Source organism: Mauremys reevesii, linkage group 15 (assembly GCF_016161935.1).
Source record: "Mauremys reevesii isolate NIE-2019 linkage group 15, ASM1616193v1, whole genome shotgun sequence".
Taxonomy (NCBI): Eukaryota; Metazoa; Chordata; order Testudines; family Geoemydidae; genus Mauremys; species Mauremys reevesii.
Window position 1 is genome coordinate 19,965,430 of NC_052637.1, and position 21,068 is coordinate 19,986,497.

General features: G+C 42.0%; 1 protein-coding gene across 11 annotated transcripts in view; it reads left to right on the forward strand.

Moving 5' to 3' along the window:
- Positions 1-21,068, forward strand: part of MAP2K4 (mitogen-activated protein kinase kinase 4) — a 181,933-nt gene that overhangs the window by 85,087 nt on the left and 75,778 nt on the right. For 6 of the 11 annotated variants that reach the window (XM_039500947.1, XM_039500952.1, XM_039500941.1 and 3 more), the window contains 2 exons: positions 1-103; positions 19,034-19,129. In XM_039500947.1, the coding sequence (XP_039356881.1) occupies positions 1-103; positions 19,034-19,129 (199 nt within the window). Of the gene's footprint in view, positions 104-2,581; positions 2,626-4,449; positions 4,582-19,033; positions 19,130-21,068 lie in introns of all 11 variants that reach the window. The other 5 variants (XM_039500951.1, XM_039500950.1, XM_039500946.1 and 2 more) reach the window with 3 other exon arrangements.

Here is a 21,068-nt window from a genome sequence, read left to right on the forward strand (position 1 = left end):
GTAAACGCAAAGCATTGAAGTTGAATTTTGCAAATCCACCTTTCAAATCCACAGCAAGATTTACTCTAAATACGTCTGGAGTTCCTTTCCAAAATCCTCACATGTGAGTATAAAATCAAGGCTCCACTGATGAAACAATTCTGAAATTATTCTGCTAACGTAATATTAATTTAAAAGTAGTTTCATTGCTTCAGTTATATTATAGGCTGTTAAAAAAAAACCACTAGTTCGAATCAGCGTAAAAGGGTTTGTTTTAATGAGTTTTAATAAATTAGAAAAAAGAATAAGCTAGGACTCCTCCTGTCTTAAATTGGGGCTACTGCCTTTCAGGATTGGATAGAGAGCAGTCACTTAAATTATAGCTGATACACAAGCAGATTGTGCCTATAACTAATTTCCAGTTCTGTTCACTGTCATTTTCCTGTCTCTCTATTCAGTGCTTATTGCTTTTCATTAAAGATGAGTTCTTGTTCCTATCTTTACTTGTGAAAGACATATAAATGTGATATACTGTGTAGCACTAAAATGAAAAGTAGTAGACTGAAAAATGTAATTTTACCAAAATCCATATCTTGGGGAATTACTTAGTGACTAGATCTCACTGAATTTCCAAGCAAGATAGTCAGGGATAGTTTTATGTAAAAGTTGAATGTAAGTGGAGAACAGAACTGCTTCTGACATTAAACATGATAAAATGTCACAGAAAATATTAGCTTTGTATCCTCAGATCCACCAATCTGGATTGATGGGTGACCCACCCACAACCTGTAAGTGTGGCAGAACTCAGCTAGTGTGCAAAGATGTCCCTAATTTTTCCTCTTCAGGTTTCTTTACCAGATATCAAGAGTTTTGCCAAAGGCGAGTCTCAGAGACTGTCCCTGACGTTTCCCCAGCTGTCTATGGTGCTCCTGGACTCTTTGGTGGTGTTTTTGTTTTTAATATGCTTCTGCTTTGCATGTTGCTGCACCCTCCCTTTAGCTCAGTGCTTCCCCAGAATATATTCCCTGAGGTTTGTTCCTGTCTCCGGTAGCTCCCTCTGTTTTGGAGCTTTTTGAGCAAGTTTCAGCTGAGTTAGGAAAATATTTCTGATACCCAAGTAGTCAGTGCTGGTAGGTGAAAAATATAGAAACCTCCTGTGAAACACTTCAGCAGATCTCAGGGACATCATCCTCCCAGAACCGGGATAGAGGTGTCCAGCTCTCTTTTCCTTAAAATGCCCTACGCTTTGGGGCCATTCTCTCCCTCCCCTTTTAAGCACAAACAGACTGTGTCATTGGCTGGAGGATTCCAGAATTTTCCAGCTAGTTAGTCTCTTTGTCTCTGATGATTTTCCACAGGAGGCTACCTTGGAGCCTTTCCTTTTTTCAGGCCCCTCTCTCCACCCTGCTTCATAAAGTATTCAGTCTCCCCTAGTGGGTCATCTCTAGTGACTTGTCTTCACAGTGTACCTACCTCCAGTGGTCTCTGTCTTGGAGTCTATCTGGGAAATAGTGGTTCCTGTCAAGCACGGAAGAATCTTCTGCTGGAAGCAGTGATATCTTAAGTTCCATATTTATGTAAGTGACTCTGGTCACATTGCTCTTTAGTAAGTACTACTCTGGTGATGTGGGCATTGCAGTTGTGAAGGGGGCTGGAGACCAGGATTGGTTCTCTGGAGCACAGTGAATTTGGACTTGTTCTGGGTTAGATACAGTGTTAAACTAACAGAAGGTGAAGATGGAACCATGTGTCTGCTATGTCTGTTTGAAGGGTGGATTAGCTCATTTTTATAGACTCAGAGAGGTGTGTGACCTGCCTCATCTTGGATTGTGTTTCAGGATTGTTTCTTGCTGTGGGAGGCCTGGACAAGCTGAGAGAACATCTTTTTTTATCCTTGTGCTCTTTATCGTTGTCCTTTCTGGGTTCTCTTTCTCAAAGACAACACTCTTGTCTTTTGATTGTACTCCTTGCCCAGATCCGCAGGTCCGTGCTTCTGTACACACTGGTGGGCTGTGGCATGTGACTCCAAATGCGCTTTTCCCTCTGTGGAGAGGCCTCTCCAGTCCCTGAGATGGGTGGGAATTGTTTTTTTAACTTTTGATGAGAACGATTGCTGGATGATTGATGTGGATTGGATATTTCAGACCATCTGGCTCCCACTTTTCAAGGGCCATTCTGACTGAGGTTGTTTTCTATTTATTATGTTGCTGCTTCTTCTCCAAGCCTTGTGGATTGAGTGGTGTTCAGCTTTTTGGTTTCATGCGTCAGTGCTGGCTCAGCACAGTAATGCTGACTTCCCCTGTCTTGATGGGTTTTGCTGTATACATCCCGTTGGTCCTGATGGGTGGATCTGAAGATACAGAGAGGTTAATTTCTCACATGAAATTTAGGTTTCTGTGACTTGGATCCACCAATCCGGAGGCTGTCCCATTGTATCTGTCTCCAAAAGGGCAGAATTTGGTGTTGTCAAATTATTCTTTTACCCTTTTCTTCTTTGAACTCTGGAAATAACTTATGGGAAGCTGAGAGGAAGCGATTAGTAGTGACCAACAGGTGCCACAAAATGTAATTGCCTATTAGTTGTATTCTGCTTGATTGACAGGTTGTGATCGGGGAACTGATCAGGCTGGATTGGTGGATTTTCAGGTAAGAAATTGTGGTTTCTTATTATGCAAATGAAGAGAAGGGTAATGAATGGGGTTTTCTGTTCTGTTGAGGCTTATCAAGAAAGAGGAAGTATCCGTATAAATTCTGCTACTGAAACAAAGACGCCACTACAGAAATGGTGATCAAAGTTTATTCCACAGGCCAAATGTGTCCTTCGGAATTCCACAGTGTAGGCTGAAGTCACCCTTATGTTTCATTCAGAGGAACACCATCCAAAGACCACAGTTCTCAACAAGCAGTGCTCTCCATACTGAGCTAAATGATCTGACAGAGCTGCCTGTCGGCTTTTAAAGTCTTTGTGAGCCGTACCTCTACTAAATATGAGGATGTCTGCAACCCAGTCCATTTTTATGCAGCCTAGGTGTGGCCCTCCTACTCCTGCCAGTGGGCAGAGATTAGATCCCCTCCCCCACACTCTCCATCTGTGAGCTCTTCCTGTCATCTTGTTGAAAAAAATGGAGAACAATGTGAAAAAATAGCATCCGAGATAACCTTGAGTTAGGAGCAGAGTTTTAGCTTCTGTGATTCTGAGGCAGAGCAGTAGCTGTGTGCGTTGGCTGAATGGTGCCGGAGGGAGGGGAAATATCAGTACTAAACCAGCTGTAAGTGCTTCAGGAAGAGATTTGAGTTACACAGGGAAGCTTCCACAATGACAGCTGTGTTGTGCTTGGCTCAGTTCACTGTAATGAGCCAAAGCAGCAAAGAATCCTGTGGCACCTTATAGACTAATAGACGTTTTGCAGCATGAGCTTTCGTGGGTGAATGCCCACTTCGTCAGATGCAAGAGTGGAAATGCATCCGACGAAGTGGGCATTCACCCACGAAAGCTCATGCTGCAAAACGTCTGTTAGTCTATAAGGTGCCACAGGATTCTTTGCTGCTTTTACAGAACCAGACTAACACGGCTACCTCTCTGATACTTGACACCATGTAATGAGCCAATCATTTTCTTTAATAGTAACTAAATATCTCAAGTTTTTGAAAGAAAGTAGATTTTTTTGGGCAGTTTCAGTATGTGACCTGGGGTAAAATTTTCAAAAGCGACTTTGCTTCAGATTTTTAAAGGTATTTAGGTGCCTAATTACCTTTAAAAATATGGGCTGTAGGCATTTAGGAGCCTAACCCCAGGACTCTATGTGTGGTGATAGAGGGATCACACACTCACCTCCTAGCCCATTGGGGAAGTCAGTCAGGGTATCCCTGCAGGAGTTATGCTCCATTTCAAGGGACCAGAAAGTTGAGAGAAGAGGATGTTGATTAACCAAATACCCTGTGCAATTACTCAGTGCAGAAAATGGAGGGTAACATCCATTGGAGTCAGTGGCAAAACTCTCATTGACTTAAGTGGGGCTAGGATTTCACCCTAAACATCTTCTAAATTTGGGGTAAATCTGTTAAGATCTGGGGGCGGAGTTAGATTCACTTTAAATAGGAGCCTGACTCAGAGTGACTTGGACTGAGATTACAAACTGGGATGTATTTCAAAACAAAGCCCTAACCAGTTTGGAGCTTGGCTCCCTGAACACCCCCTCCTACATGATCTCATGGGGCAACACCACCTTAACGAAGTCAGCAGAGGAAGGGGAGGAGTCATCGCCTCTGGACCTTACTTGGTCTGACAGAACCTGGATTTTAACTTAAGGGCAGAGGGTGCAGCTCTTCTGAAATACCAGGCTCCTATTGAATGGCTGGATGCAGTCGGAGGTTACTTTTTGAAGTGTCTTAGTGTTGGTTGGGTTAATCTCCCATGGACAATTCATGCTAAAGATTTCTTCTTTAAAAACTCTCTTCCCCTGAATAAAGGGCCCGTGGCTGCTAGGCATGGATGCTTCTGAGAAATCAAGTTAGTTGCCCTTGTTCTGGATGACATTGGTGTGGCTGCTTTATGGGAAGGTCTGGACTGGAGGATGTCAATGTCAAGCATCTAATACAGAGGTCTCTAACCTTTTTACGCAGAAGATCACTTTCTGAATTTAAGTGCAACCTAGGAGCTACCCCACCCCTTCCCTGAGGCTCCGCCCCTTCCCCAAAGCCTCCCCCACTTCTTCCACACCCCTCCCCCCCCGTTGCTTGCTCTCCCCCACCCTTACTCAGTTTCACCGGGCTGGGGCAGGGGGTTAGGGTTCAGGAGGGGGTGTGGGCTCTGGGCTGGGGACGAGGGGTTTGGAGTGTGGGAGGAGGCTCCGGCTGAGCCTGGGGCAGGGTGTTGGGGTGCAGAAGGGGGTGAGGGGTCCACGCTCTGCAAGGGAGTTTGGGTGCAGTGGGGGGCTCCGGGCTGGGGCAGAGTGTTTGGGCTGCAGGAGAGGTTGCGGTATGCGGGCTCTGGGAGGGTGTTTGGGTGCAGGAGGGAGCTCTGGGCTGGGACAGAGTGTTGGGATGCAGGAAGGGGTATGGGGTGCTGGCAGTGGTACGGGGGTCAGGGCTGGGGCAGGGGATTGGGATGTGGGAGGGGGTACAGGGTGCAGGAGGGGGTATGAGATGCTGTCTCTGGGAGGGGGCTCAGGGCTGGGGCAGGGGTTTGGGCTGCAGGAGGGGATTTGGGGTACAGGAGGGGGTTCAGGGTGTTGGCTCTAGGAGGAGGCTCAGGGCTGGGGCAGGGAGTTGGGGTGAGGACTCCCACTGGGCAGCTCAGTCAGTCGTGATGGACTGGTTCGTGACCACTGATCTAACGGAAGGGATTAGAGTGGAGGATTTTAGAGTGAAGATGGATTGTAGTTCTTCCTACTGTACATGGCTATTGGATCATGAGTAGGGCGCCGTGTCTGTCATGCAGGTCACGGATTCCTTGACTTTCCACAACCTCTATGACTTCTGCAGCAGCCAGAGTGGCTGATCCCAGGGCCACTCAAGCAGCTGGCTCCGTGGCCTGCTGCTCAGGTGGCCCCAAGGCCAGCCACACCAGCCGCTGTTGGAGTGGCCCTGGGGCTAGCCAAGCAGAGCCCACACAGACAGCCAGAGAAGCTGCTGTTGGCGATTCCCAGCAGCTGGTGCCGCTGGCCTCAGCCCCAGTCTCCCCGGAGCTCCCCCCAGCAGCGCCCCTCCCCTCAAGATTTGGCCAGGGGTATTTATAGTATAAGTCATGGACAGGTCACAGGCCATGAATTTTTGTTTTGCCCGTGACCTGTCCATGACTTTTACTAAAAATGCCCATGACTAAATTGTAGGCTTAATCATAAGCCTTACCACTTAATAAAGCCTAAAAAGAATGAGCAGTTTGTTTAGCCCCAACTGTGGCCATGATTACATGTGTCTATTTAATGAGTTTAGTATGGATATTCTGGCATAGAATGATGCTTTTTTCCTGCATAGCTGTACAGTACTTAGCACTGTCATCATGATAATATAACGCAAAGGCAGAGAAATACCATAATATGTAATTGTTTTGATGAGCTTTAAAAATACTGTATCTATTCAAGTGATTTATGTTGATGAAAAACAAAATTCATAGTATTTACATTATGCAGAGTGCAAGGTCTGTGCAGTGTTTCTGATCAGCTAATTATTCTGCCTCTTGGAAATAAAAAGTTTTGTTTAGAAAGACAGTATAATTCATCTAAATGCTATGTTGATAGCCAAGGCCCTGATTCAGGAATGCACTATACATATAAAATGATGGGGTCTAAATTAGCTGTTACCACTCAAGAAAGAGATCTTGGAGTCATTGTGGATAGTTCTCGGAAAACATCCACTCAATGTGCAGCAGCAGTCAAAAAAGCGAACAGAATGCTGGGAATAATTAAGAAAGGGATAGATAATAGGACAGAAAATATCATGTTGCCTCTATATAAATCCATGGTATGTCCACATCTTGAATACTGTGTGCAGATGTGGTCACCCCATTTCAAAAAAGATGTATTGGAATTAGAGAAGGTTCAGAAAAGGGCAACAAAAATTATTAGGGATATGGAATGGCTTCCGTATGAGGAGAGATTAATAATACTGGGACTTTTCAGCTTGGAAAAGAGACGGCTAAGGGGAGATATGATTGAGGTCTATAAAATCATGACTGGCATAGAGAAAGTTGATAAGGAAGTGTTGTGTTCTCATAACACAAGAACTAGGGATCACCAAATGAAATTAATAGGCAGCAGGTTTAAGACAAATAAAAGGAAGTATTTCTTCACACAACGCACAGTCAACCTGGATGTTGTGAAGGCCAAGTCCATAACAGGGTTCAGAAGAGAACTAGATAAATTCATGGAGGATAGGTCCATCAATGGCTGTTTGCCAGAAGCTGTGAATGAGCGACAGGGGATGGATCACTTGATGATTACCTGTTCTGTTCTTTTCCTCTGGGGCACCTGGCACTGGCCACTGTCGGAAGACAGACTACTGGGCTAGATGCACCTTTGGTGTGACCCGATAGGTCCGTTCTTATGTTCACTTAAACACTTGCATAAGTCTATGCCATTTAAGCATGTACTTAACTTTAAGCATGTGCTTATGTTCCATTGAAGTCAATAGGATTTAAGCACAAGCTGAAGTGTTGTCTTGAATAAGGAGGCTGCCCTTGATGGGGGCCTGACAAAAAGGTAAAAGTGAGTATTATGGATGAGGTGCTTTACTTAGCTGTGAGGTGTGTGAGGCAATACACAATCCTTCCATGGTCACACTTTTTATTATAAAAAGCAACGAAGAGTCCTGTGGCACCTTATAGACTAACCGATGTATTGGAGCATGAGCTTTCGTGGGTGAATACCCACTTCGTCGGATGCATGTCATCAGACTCATGCGTTTGACGAAGTGGGTATTCACCCACAAAAGCTCATGCTCCAATACAAATGTTAGTTTATAAGGTGCCACAGGACTCTTTGTTGCTTTTTACAGATCCAGACTAACACGGCTACCCCTCTGATACTTTTTGTTGTGGTTGCATTTATAGTTTATAAAAGGTTAATCAATGATTAATGGACATATACATGTTACAGACATTTCTAGTATGTGTTACAGATGATTATAAACATTGGTGGAAGGTGTTAGAAATGGTTATTAGCCATGATTATAAGCAATTTATTGGTCTGTTGGACTCTGTAACAATCTATAACAACAATCCAGTATTCACTCTTCCTAAACTATTTATAAATGGACCCTTAAGGTAAAGTGTGGCCCCTTTCACCTTCTGTCTTCTGCATCCAAATGGGATTTAGTTCACAAGTAAAATTAATGCAGTCAGCTAAGCCAAGTTCTTGTTGGTTATTGGTACACATTACACAAGATCTACAGTAATGTATGACTAGCAGTTCCTGATGAAGACAGACGCAAATAGAACGAATACAGGAAGGATTCTTTGACTGGCGCGGTGGTGTATGGAATGATTACACAGCATCTGTCTGCACTACACCTGGCTCTCATTATAATACTGTAGTTTGAACTGAATAGCTCATTGAACAAATTTAGTAGCATACTTTTGAATGCAGTGATTTAGGTTTTGGTACAGCCGTTCTGGCAAGGGTTATTATTCCTGCAGTGTACTGGTATTTTTGTACCAGGTTCACACTGCACAGTTTATCCTTGTGTACTAGGATATGAGTAGATGTAAGGACTGTGCCTTTGATACCTATTCTTCAGTGTATTCTTTCTTGAGCATAGACTCAATGAGCACTTTTACACAGATAGCACACATCCATCTGTTTGGCCCCTCTGTCACTAGGTTGTCTGGGCATGTACCATTACAGGCTAGTTTGGAAAGCTGTCAGGATTAAGTGACTTCTTGTAAAAGTCATGAGCCCGCCTTCTGAAGTACCTGTTGGACTGTCAATCTGTTTTACCTGCTGCTCATCATCGTAGAATCTGAGCATCTGGTCTCTGATTTTCCCTTGCACTGGCTCATCCTTACGTAGGCTTATGGCAGTGCAGTGGGAGCTGAGAGGACTCACCAAGAGGCTTTGCAGCTGGCTGCCCAGTGGAACAATAGGCTCATGTTGTAGTGAACCTCCTCTGCTGATATAGGATTAGAGCCACAGAGTTTAAGGCCAGAATCCTTCATGAGCAAATTCAGATCCTCCTACATGTGTGACTCTGCATCTTCCTTTTTGTGCAGTTTAAGGAGGTACCAAGGATGTTGTTATTAAGGTGAAAAGGGCTTTTGTGGCTAGGGCCAGAATCTCATGAATCTAGTGCCCCAAAGCTCTTAGATAGCTTCTTGTGCATTCTTCGTGGCTTTTTATTAACTGGTTGCCAGCTGCTTTATAGGTGAGATACTTACATCTGGGTGAATAAATCTTCATGGGTAAATTATTAGACAAATTTCATCTCTATTTGCAAAGTTTCCAAGAACAAACGTGAAATGTTTTTAAATTTCCATGTTCAAAATTATTTCCCCAAAATTACCTGTGAATAATTCTGAGTCTGTTGCTTGTCTGTAACAGTTTATCACATGTACTTGATATTCAAGCACACTTAATTGGATGCTCTTAATTGGGCATAGGTCATATGATACCTTTCTGTTCCCTGATGGGGTGAACAGAGCTCACAGTAGTTTTTGGGTCAGTAGGCTCTTTCTTTTCCATTCTTCATCACTAATATCTTTCTGGATAAATTGTTGGATTGTGTCTGGATATTTGCATCTCTTCAGAATATGACAGTTCAATTGTCCAAATATATCTGTGGCTGAAGATTATGAAGAGCTGGTGTGGTTTGCAAAGCATCTTTGTTTAGTGTCTTTGGCCTGGTGCAGGGGACCTCCTCTTTGAAGGAAATATTGCTGAGATCATCTTTGGAGTCTGGATTGCAGGTGCTACCTGAAGCTGTTTCTAGCTGCTGTTTTCGTTTCTCCTACTGAGTTTTGGGGTTCTCCCTAACATGGCAGTCTTACAGCGCAGAGATTCTGCACTGATGTTATTTGTAGGTAGGTAGGGATGGCGGGGGAGAGAGGTTGTTTGATAGCTTTGTATTTATTAAGTTATTCTGCACCCTGATTAACTTCTTTTCCTAGTCTCTAATTTGTTTTCACTGTAAATCTCTGTGCCCTCTGCTGAGCAGCTCTTTGGTTTCTGCCACGCCTTAGTGCAGTGGTTCTCAGACTTTTGTACTGGTGACCCCTTTCACATAGCAAGTCTCTGAGTGCGACCCCACCCCCTTTTTAAATTAAAAACACTTTTAAATATATTTAACACCATTATAAATTCTGGAGACAAAGCGGAGTTTGGGGTGGAGGCTGACAGCTCACAACCCCCCATGTAATAACCCCTCGCAACTCCTGAGGGGTCCCGACCCCCAGTTTGAGAACCCCTGCCATAGTGAATTGCTGCAGAAATCCTTATGGCTCCAGCAGCAATAGTAATATGAGAGGAGTGTTTTCTTCTCTCTCACTGGTTTTGGCATACAAGTATCACAAAGCACTAAGCTGCCAGGACCTCTGGTCTTTCTTCTCTGATACCAGTAGGTTCTATCACTTGTGAAACGTTCAGCTGCAGCTTCTGTTCACTCCAGTGGGATTTGTGGATGCTTGTCACTCCTGAAAATGTGGACACTTATATTCAGGTGCCTAAATCTAACGTAATATGATAGCAGGTACCTATCTGGCTCCCATCACCTTAGTATCTGAGTGCTTCATACTGTTTTTAATGTATTTATCCTCACAAACTCCTGTCAGATAGGGAAATGCTATTTATCCCATTTTACAGAAGGGACTAAGTGACCTCTAAGGACACATAGAAAGGATTTGAAACTAGATCTCCAGAGTTCCAGGCTCGTGCCCTAACTACTGGCCTATCGGAGCCTGACTTTAATTACTTGGTTTTGGAAAAGTTGGCCCACCTCTGCAGTAGTTAGGAGTCCACTCTGCATCACAGTGGTCAGAGCCTGGATAGTTCAGTGGTGGACCTTTGAATTAGCAATTATTACCATAAAAAGTAATACCTGCTTTTGGGCTGTGGAATGTCAAACTGATTGCCAGTCCTAGGAATTGAGACCTCTGGCTTTTCTGCAGGGTGAAAGAGCATGAAGAACTGAACAGTCAGTGAGTCATGGAAAATGATAATTCCCTTACTTGCTGTAAGAATCAAGGAGGTACATCAGACTTGGAGCAAAGTCTGTCTGTTGAATCTCATTACCTCTGTGTGGTTCAGCTGCAGTGAGTTACAAGTTAGGGCAATTAAGTATGTGGGAGACTGGAAAAGTAGAAGCTGGTTGTGTCCTTGATAGTGGGAGGAAACAGAGGTTCACCGGTGCTATCAGTCATAGGGAAGGCCAGCTAGCAGTTAGATATGTGGGTATAGTCATCTCCAGCAGGCTGAGAGAGACCTGGAAAATGGCAGTTAATTGTCAAAAGCTGTTAGTAAAGGCCTGGCATGGACTTCTGCACACCGTCTCCTTGAACCATCAGTTGCTGGCATATTGGAGGGATTGTAATGGCTTCATAATCATAGCTCATTCTGGAAGGGAGATAGGCAGGCCTGCTACTCCCCACTTTAGCCAAAAGCCTGTTTTCAATAGTATATTTAAGATTCATAGATTCCAAAGCCAGAAGGGACCATTGTGATCAACCAGCCTGACCTGCTGTATAACACAGGCCAGAGACCTGCCCCAAAATAATTTCTAGAGCAAATTTTTTAGAAAAACATCCAGTTTTGATTGAAAAATTGTCAGTGATGGAGAATCCACCATGACCCTTGGTAAATTATTCCAATGAATAATTACCCTCACTGTTAAATACGTTACGCCTTATTTTCCGTCTGAATTTGTCTAGCTTCAGCTTCCAGCCATTGGATTATGTTATGTCTTTCTCTGCTAGATTGAAGAGCCCGTTATTAAATATTTGGTCTCCCTGAAGGCACTTACAGACTATAATTAAGTCACCCCTTAACCCTCTCTATGTTAAACTAAATAGTCTGTCACTACAGAGCCTGTTTTCTAATCCTTTAATCATTCTCATGGCTATTCTGGGAACCCTCTCCAGTTTATCAACATCTTTCTTTAATTGTGGGCACCAGAATTGGACATAGTATTTCAGCAGCGGTCACACCGGTGCCAAGTACAGAGGTAGAATAACCTCTCTACTTCTACTTGAGATTCCCCAATTTATGCCTCCCACGATCGTATTAGCTCTCTTGGCCACAGTGTCGCACTGTGAGCTTATGGTCAGCTGATTATCCACCATGACCCTTAAATCTTTTTGAGAGTCACAGCTTCCCAGGATAGAGTCTGCCATCCTGTAAGTATGGCCCACATTCTTTGTTCCTAAATGTATACAGTTACATTTAAACAGATTAAAACACATTATTTGCTTGCTCTCAGCTGACCAAACTGTCCAGATCACTCTGACCTGTCTTTTTCATTATTCATTTTTCATTATTCACCACTCCCCAAACTTTATTAGTGCTGATTTTATGTTTTCTTCCAGGGCATTGATAAAAATGTTAAATAATGTAGGGCCAAGAAATGATCCCTGCGGGATCCTATTGGAAACACACCCACTCAGTGATGATTCCCCATTTACACTTACACTTTGAGACCTATCAGTTATAGCCAGTTTTTAGTCCATGTAATATGTGCCATGTTGATTTTACATTGTTCTAGTTTTTTTAATCAAAATGTCATGTGGTACCCAGCAAATGCCTTACAGAAGTCTAGTATATCATGTCAACACTATTACCTTTATCAGCCAAACTTGTAACGTCACCAATAAAAGATATCAAGTTAGTATGACAGTATCTGTTTTCCATAAAATATTTCTGTTTTCCATATTGATTGGCATGAATTACATTACCCTCCTTTCATTCTTTATTAATCAAGTCCCATATCAGTAACTCCTTTATATTGTCTGGGATTGATGTCAGACTGGCAGGCCTGTAATTAACCAGGTCACCCCATTTACCCTTTTAAAATATTGGCACAATATATTTTCCCATTCCAATAGATTAATGAAGGCCGTGGGTATGTCTAAGAGAGTTCTCTTGAGGCATGCAGGTTGTTTAAAGACTAGTAAACCATATTGCTTCCTCTGTGTAAAATAATGCTCTATATATGCAATGTGTGTACAGAAATTGAGCATTTAAATACTATGTTGATGGGGAAATCCTGGAATAGATTAGCTAGACAGAAGATTTCCAAAAGGAACTCAGTGTGAGTTTGTAGGCCAACAGCATAAATATGGTTGGAGTACATGATGAGAAGAAAGAGGGCAGAGAGAGGTGGAATTGTTTCTGTACATCCTGCCCTTCATCAGAATTACTTGAAATGGCCCACAGTTGGGCATGTGATGCTTCTCTTAGAAGTATGTTTAGAGGCAAATCGCCAATAACACCCCCTTTTAGTGCCTGCTTTCTCTCTGTGTGGCTTACTCTTTCCTCTTATCTAATAATATGGCTTTCAATATGACTTGTGTCTGAAAAGGGGGATTGAATGAGGGAGATTCTGTTGTCAGACTGTGTGTAATATAATGACAGAGACAAACTGAGAAATGTCTATGCCTTTTATAAGCCCTCTTGGATGACAGGATGGTTAGGGAAACCTTGGCCTAGCACATAAGGACTTTGAAAGAGAGAGTGCTTGGTGCATCATATGTGAGCTACCTCTTTGCATTTTTATTTGAAGGTAATTTAAGACTTTAGAAGGATTGAAATTTTTGTGTTTTTAAAGCAGTTTTTAAAATATGTATCTGCTTGGTGTACCTGTTTGCCTTTGTGTACAAAGAGTGTGCGCATAGTCTGGTTAGATCAGTAGTCACAACCCTCTAACATTATTAGGTTGTCGGGTTTTCAGAGCTAAAGCGCTTTCCTAACCCACCATAGATACAGTTAAAAGGAAAATACACTTTTGCTTTTAGCATTCAATCATGATTCTTAAAGGGACACCCCCAACTTGACACTTACTAAAAAATTAGTTACAAGTAATTTCAGGTTCTTCATCAGTCCATGTGTCTCCTACCTGTTTTTGTGATAAAACAAGCACTGTTCACTGATTTTTTTTTTTAAATTGTCTTCGCCTCTTGCTGTGTGAAAGACCTGCACGAATGGAGGAAATGACCCTATGGGATGGGACAACACTGAAGACCATGTGCTAGCAAAAGCACACAGGGCAGGCTTTGTAAAAGTACTTAGCATTAACCTATCTTTGCTCCCATTGCCTTCATTAATTTTTGTAAATCTCCATAAAAAAAACTGGGGGAGAACAGTGAAAAAATGATATTAATCATAAATACAGTAATTCATGGGTTGTAATCAGGAGCGAATAGTGAAACTGGTCAGATACGTTACTTTCTTAAAAAAAAAAATTCATTAAACAGTGCTGTAACAGCCAGCCTAGCAGAGAAGCTCAACCCCCCACCCCTTAGCCCGTCTTCTGCTATCGTGAATCTTTTATCATGAGAACACATTTTGCTCTAAGAGAGAGCTTCCATGTAAATAACACCTGCTGCTTTCCCTTCTGCTACCAAGTGTGTATTTCTAGTCAAAACAGAAATCACATTTGCCTGATGTGCATCCAGGATACCACAGTGACACTACTGTTACCTGATGTGAATGGGTGCCTTCTGCCATTCCAAGATTAATCCTTCCCTGACAGCCAGTAGACACACAATGCGTTCTTTGTAGTAAAAAAACTCTGTGTGAGTGCCTATGATTGTGGGAAGCTTCCTGGCTTGTTACTGATTATTTGTTACTTTCTGAGCACTCAGTGTGCTTGGTGCTGTGAAGGGACAAGAAAAAATTACCTCTGTTGTAAGGTGTTTTTACAACTTAGCTGTAAGATTGAAGTCCACATCTACTGTAGATAAGGACAGATGCATTCGATGGTAATGGCTCTCCCATTTCCTGCTGCCATTTTCTGTGCCAATTTCCCTCAGAACCACAGAAAATAGATCTCTTGGGACACCCTCAAATACAAACTCTCACTCCTTTCTGTATATTTCATCTATTGGTGCTGCACTGACACCGAAGATCACTATAACTGGAAGATTAGAGAGAAAATATATAATGTCTGAACATAGCTCTCTCTACATTGTTTGTTATTTAAATAAAATTTTAATCCACTTTATTTAATGACAGTATATTTTAACTGTATTCAACTTTTTTGAAGTTGGGAAGCTGCTACAAGTCATTCTAAAAGTGATGCTTCACACCTAGCAGAGAAAATATGAGGCATTTTTCTCTTTGAGCCTTCATTGCTCAATTGTTAGGAACAGCCAGTAAGAGTCTGGAGCGTCCACTTTCAGAAGTGTTGGTCTTTTTATGTTCAAGGACTATGTGCCTACTCTGAATCCAGTGGCTCCTACTTTGTCAAAGTATATAACAATAGTGGATGGGTCTATGTTCTTTTTTTTCTATTAAAAAATATTGAGTGAATACTGATGTTTAAAAAGTAACACAGTACTAGCATTGGTTAGTATTAGGTGCTTATACAGTACTAGCAGTGCACTTTGTTTTTGGCCAGGTGTACTCTCTGCCTACTATTGCTGGGTCTCACTTGATTCATTTCTTGCTGTTTTTGTGACATGGAGAAATGTCTAAGAGGGATTACATAGAGGCCCCCAAAGTCATTATATGTATGATTTAGGATGATCTTATACCCAGGACTGCAGATATGAAGGCTAGTGAATCATGATCTGAAAAAAGGAGTAAACCATGAGGTGGCAAAATTTGCAGATGATACAAAATTACTCGTGATAGTTAAATCCAAAACAGACTGTGAAGAGTTACAAAGGGATCTCACAAGACTGGGTGAGTGGGCAACAAAATGGCAGATAAAATTCAATGTTGATAAATGCAAAGTAATGCACATAATCTCAACTACACATATAAAATGATGGGATCTAAATTAGCTGTTACCACTCAAAAAAGGGATCTTTGAGTCATTGTGGATAGTTCTCTGAAAATATCCACTCAATGTACAGCGGCAGTCAAAGAAACTAATAGAATGTTGGGAATCATTAAGAAAGGGATAAATAATAAGACAGAAAGTATAATATTGCCTCTATATAAATCCATGGTACGCCCACATCTTGAATTCTGCATGCAGATGCTGTCACCCCATCTCAAAAAAGATATATTGGAATTGGAAGAGGTTCAGAAAAGGACAACAAAAATAATAGGGGCATGGAACAGCTTCCATATGAAGAGAGATTAATAAGACTGGGACTTTCCAGCTTGAAAAAGAGGCGACTAAGGGGGGATATGTTAGAGATCTATAAAATCATGACTGGTGTGGAGAAATTAAGTAAGGAAGTGTTATGTACTCCTTCACATAACACAAGAACTAGGGATCACCAAATGAAATTAATAGGCAGCAGGTTTAAAACAAACAAAAGGAAGTATTTCTTCATAAAATGCATAGTCAACCTGTGGAACTCTTTGCCAGAGGATGTTGTGAAAGCCAAGACTATAACAGGGTTCAAAAAAGAACTAGATAAACTCATGGAGGATAGGTCCATCAATGGCTTTTAGCCAGGATGGGCAGGGACGGTGTCCCCAGCCTCTGTTTGCCAGAAGCTGGGAATGGGCGACAGGGGATGGATCACAGGGGATGATAATTATCTGTTCTGTTCATTCCCTCTGAAGCACCTGGTATTGGCCACTGTCATAAGACAGGCTACTGGGATAGATGGACCTTTGGTCTGACCCTGCCTCCCAAAACCCCAGTAAATGTTTAGCTCTGTTAACTTTTCTAACAATTAAAGTTTGTCATTGATAGTCTGATATTCAGGCTCCTGCTGAATTTAATCAGAACAGAAACCAAGTATCAGAGTATCAGCCATGTTAGTCTGTATCCACAAAAAGAACAGAAGTACTTGTGGCACCTTAGAGACTAACAAATTTATTTCAGCACGAAAGCTCATGCTGAAATAAATGTGTTAGTCTCTAAGGTGCCACAAGTACTTCTGTTCTTTTTGCAGAAACCAAGTACTTTGTTCTTTAAGTATTAAAGTCATCTCATTGTCATATGAGCAGCAGTTTGTGTTTTTGTTTGGTTACTCAGAGCTGTTTTGAACCCTCTGGTCCACTGGTTCAAAACTGGCAGTCATTTCCTCTGAAATCACGCCTTTGTCTTTTGCCAAGCACCATGAAATGGACAACAAGACGCGGAAAAGACGCAAATTCAAAAAACCGCGGCTCACCCTTCCAGGCCACCAATGTCAGATTTTTTTCCTCTTTGCTGATGTTATCTTTTCACCTTATAGTGTGGGAAGTTGAAATAATATGGGCTGAATGGATGAGATGCATCAGAAAAATCTGCAGTGGTATCAGAATCCATCAAGAAGATCCTATGCAGAGGAGCTATTCTGTCATAGTAACACTGCATGCTCTGCATCAAGGTTTTGTGTAATTTGATGAGTTGTTTGTTTTTTGGCCTGCATGATTAAATTATTCTAGCCACTCCACTCATTGGAGAAGTAGACTTCAGAACGGAACTAAAATTAATTAGGTTCCTTATGTATTGTGATTAGGTGACTGCAGCCCTCTGCTGTGAATCTCAGATGGATGGAATTGTGCCCTATCATCAAGGCTTTGCATGTTGGGAGGCCTCAAAGCAAAGGAGAGTCAGATGTCCCAGTCAGAATTCCAGTGGATCTCGTGAATTATTGGCAGTCCTGGGAAGTTCTTTCCTTGAGCTAGGCCTGATTCCCTCCTTTGTGGAACACCTAGAATATTTGGAGTAGAGCTAGACAGACCATTTCTCCTTCACACTTGGTCTCAGTGATACTTTGGCTGGCAAGCAGACACAATCAATTAGAAATGAGTAAAGTCCACAAAAATAGCTTCTGATTACCAGGTTACAGCTTGGTTACGGGTGATAGCCATCTTCCAGGAGGTTGTAGGCTCCTGTGTGATCTGGTGGGCATATGCATTCTCTCTGATTTTCCAAACAGGTATCTCTCCCTTTTTATCATAATAATTTTCATTTCCCTGTAGATTAAAGAAGGTAAAATGATTCTCTGGCCTCAGTTGGCCTTGCTCCAGGAGAGCTTCCATAGCTGTTCAGACAAAGTACTTTGAAGAGCTGAAATAGTCAGGGCAGACACAACCATTTTAAATGGACCCAACATTTAAAGTCTGTCACAATAGCACTAGTCTTAGGGGACTATAGAGCATTGATACATTTGATGGTCAATCACCTTCTCAATCCCATGACATATTTGAGGGTTGCCTTCAAAATACATGTCATGTTTGGTGTTGTACTAGGATCTTCCAGTTAGTCTTGCTGTGGCCTCACTTGTGGTCACTGAAGTAGTTGTGATAAATGCAGCCTTCTGGATAGGCAATCCCTCTTTTCTCTCCTAGCTGGATGATTCCCTTGCTTCAGACCTATCCTCTTCTGCAGCAGATACCAATGTGTTACTTTCAGGATCATGTTTTCCTCCCAAGTTGCACTGAATTTCAGAATTATCCAAGAAGTGTCATTACCTAAACTTCTTCCACACCCTGCTCAAACGGAGAAACCAATGCAACCTGGAGCTTTTAGGTTCCCTAGCACTTAGCTTGAGTCCCTGAAATAACTTTTTTTGTTACGAGTGTAAGAAAAGTCACAAGGGCTACGTTAGTAAAATGGCTTTAAGAGCAATTGTAACAGATAAACTTAGTTTTAGGGCGTTTGCAGATGATGAGCTGAGCAAAGGCATGCATTTGTTTCTGAACATTGTTGGTCATTGCTTTATTTGTATGTACAGGTATTTGAGTGATCATTTCCTGTCTGTCCTCCGCATAGCCCTTAGTAAGGGGTACAACCCAGAACCCATCAATGCTGAAAGAGTGGATCCTAGTGATGGGAAAGGGAAATTTCTTACCTGGAATGCTTGTGAGAGGCTCTAATGTAGAGCCTGATCACACAGTGTACAGTAATAGTTAGCCTTGAGCTCTTCCGTTAGCTTCAGAGATCTATCTGGAAATAAAAATTTTATGCCCAAGGCATAAAAAAGTATTCAGTAGTGGATGGGCTGATTCACCTGGACTGACAGGTCTAAATGGGAATGGCCACCACTCCTAGATTGGTGGATCCAAGACACACTAGTTTTTGTGGTAAGAAATTCTCCTTTATCAGAGCCAAGAGGAAGCTATGTGATGGTGATCTATGTGGTGAATCTATGCAGTCTGACTGTTATTAATATTCAGTTATTTTGTTAGTAAAATTTATTCCAATGATTGTTATTTTTAACATTACAACTGAAAATAATATTTCCATTGTTTTAAGAAAATAAAAGGCATACAATATAATGCATTAACAGTAACAGTGCAGCTCAAAGATCCTCAGATGCAAGAACTGCTTTGCTCCATTTGAAGAGAGGTGTATTAGTTAGGCTTAATGGGGAAGAAAAATATAACATGCACTAATTTCTTATGTTAGCCATGCCAAAGGCAGTATGTCTAGATGAGTATATGTTTTACGTTATTGTGTCATGTGATAACAGCACCGTGTTTTCCTGTCATTTTCACAACTCTTTTCCTGGCTGAAGTGATACACAAGCAACACTGGGTAGTAATCACATTGTCCCGTTCACTTTCAAAAGGAGAGAAGCGGACCTCATCCAGAAACTTTCCAGCAGGCTACAGTAAGCTTAACTGTCTGTTAGCCATTGTCAAATATTTTCCATGTCAGCAAAAATGGCATCTATAAAGTATTGAAATTTGTCTCAGCAATACCATGCCATTCCATGAGTTATTTCTATGTAATAATATTATCACATTTCAGTATCATTTTTTAAATATATATATTTATTCTCCTTATTCTTATGTTGATTCTTAATGATGTGTTATGTCTCTGTTTTCTGTTCTCTCACTGATAGCTGGCAGTGGCTCGGGAGGAAGGGTTATTAAATTAGCTAGCTCTAACATTTTCATATTACTTTAAAATGCTTTAATCCAACACAAGTCTAGATGGTGAATCCTTGGTAGACTGGGCAAGTGTATTACTGTCTGGCTGCATGTTTCACTCCAAACAAAAATGAGTTTGGTGTTCTGGGGATCCATACATAAGGCCAGATTCTAGTGTGAGTTACACCACTGTGAATCAGGAGGACTCAATTGTCTTGGGAATGGTAATTCGGAATCTGAGTTACACCGGTGTAAACTGAGGGAAGAATCTATCTAGTTAATCAAATAAACTCCAAACAAAATGTTGGCGCTTCTGAAGGCCTGATTTAAGCCCCATTTAAGTCAGTGGGAGTCTTTTTGTGGATTTGAATGGGTGTTGGATTGGACTGCAAGAGCTGTGATACATTCTGTACAGTTTTCCATGCTTTGCTGAGATCTGTCCTTTGAGTAATGTTGATGGAGCATAGAAAGCCAAAACAAGCCTCAGTTGAGCTTCTGCCATTTCTTCAAGATGAAAGTGAGGGACCTGGCCTTTGTTTTTTTTCCTTTGAGTTTTACTGGCTGAGGGATGCTGAATGGAATTAATTCCTTCTTTTAAAGCTTTTGCTGAATCTCTTCATCAGTGATTGGTTCTAGACACATGGCATCAAATAGAATGTGAGAATAAATAGCAGAAAGACTTACAAATGAGCAAGTAGAAGCAAAACCACTACATTCTGTGTCCTCTGCCTGGGGCAGAAATACCTATTAACTTGTTGGCTTGCTCAGTGCAAGGAAAATATTGTTCTCAGGACTCTGTTTAAACCTCACGAGGGAACTGACATTTTCAGGCCACTTGAAATAACTCTACAGCTTTGCTATTGGAGGTTTTCCCCTGCCATGAAATACAAAACATGGCTACTGTTTTATTAATGTTAGTTAGCCTCCAGGGTGTACAGATTGCTCAGCAAAGAAAGCTACATTTAAACAGAAAGCGTACAGAAATGCCACACTAGCTAATGGACTCAGTGCAAATTGATCAGCCAGAATCATAAACCTGCTTTTACTTCAAAATTGTGAACGGTGCTGGTGCCTTGATTTTACTTTTGGTCACTAATTTGGCTTATCAGCACATTGTCCATAAATTGGCTTCTGAAATGCCATTGTGAACAGCATCTTTTTACCAGGCTTGCGGATAAGTAGAATGTGTGTATTTTTACTAACCTCTGTGCAGTTAGTGACTTCCTTCAGAAATCCTGAATTAGACCAATTTGTGAGACATAATTTATCTGTCAAGCTCTTTAAAATAATGAAACACAGTCTTATAAAATTATAGAACCATAGGGTTAGAAGGATTGGCAAGAGTCATCTAGCCCAGTGGTTCGCAAAGTTATTTGATCGCGCCACCCTTCTTTGTGTCTGTAGTAGTTTATGCCTCCCCTTAGACACCCAGCCAGTAGCCGCCGCTCTCCAGCCACCCAGCTCTGAAGGCAGAGTGGCATCAGCAGCAGTGCAGAAGTAAAGGCGGCATGGTATGGTATTGCCACCCTTACTTCTCTGCCGCTGTTGGCAGCAGTGCTGCCTTCAGAGCTGGGCGGCTGGAGATCAGTGGCTGCTGGCTGGACACCCAGCTCTGAAAGCAGTGCCTCCAGGACTAAGGGTGGCAATACCATACAACTCTCCAGCTGCCCAGCTCTG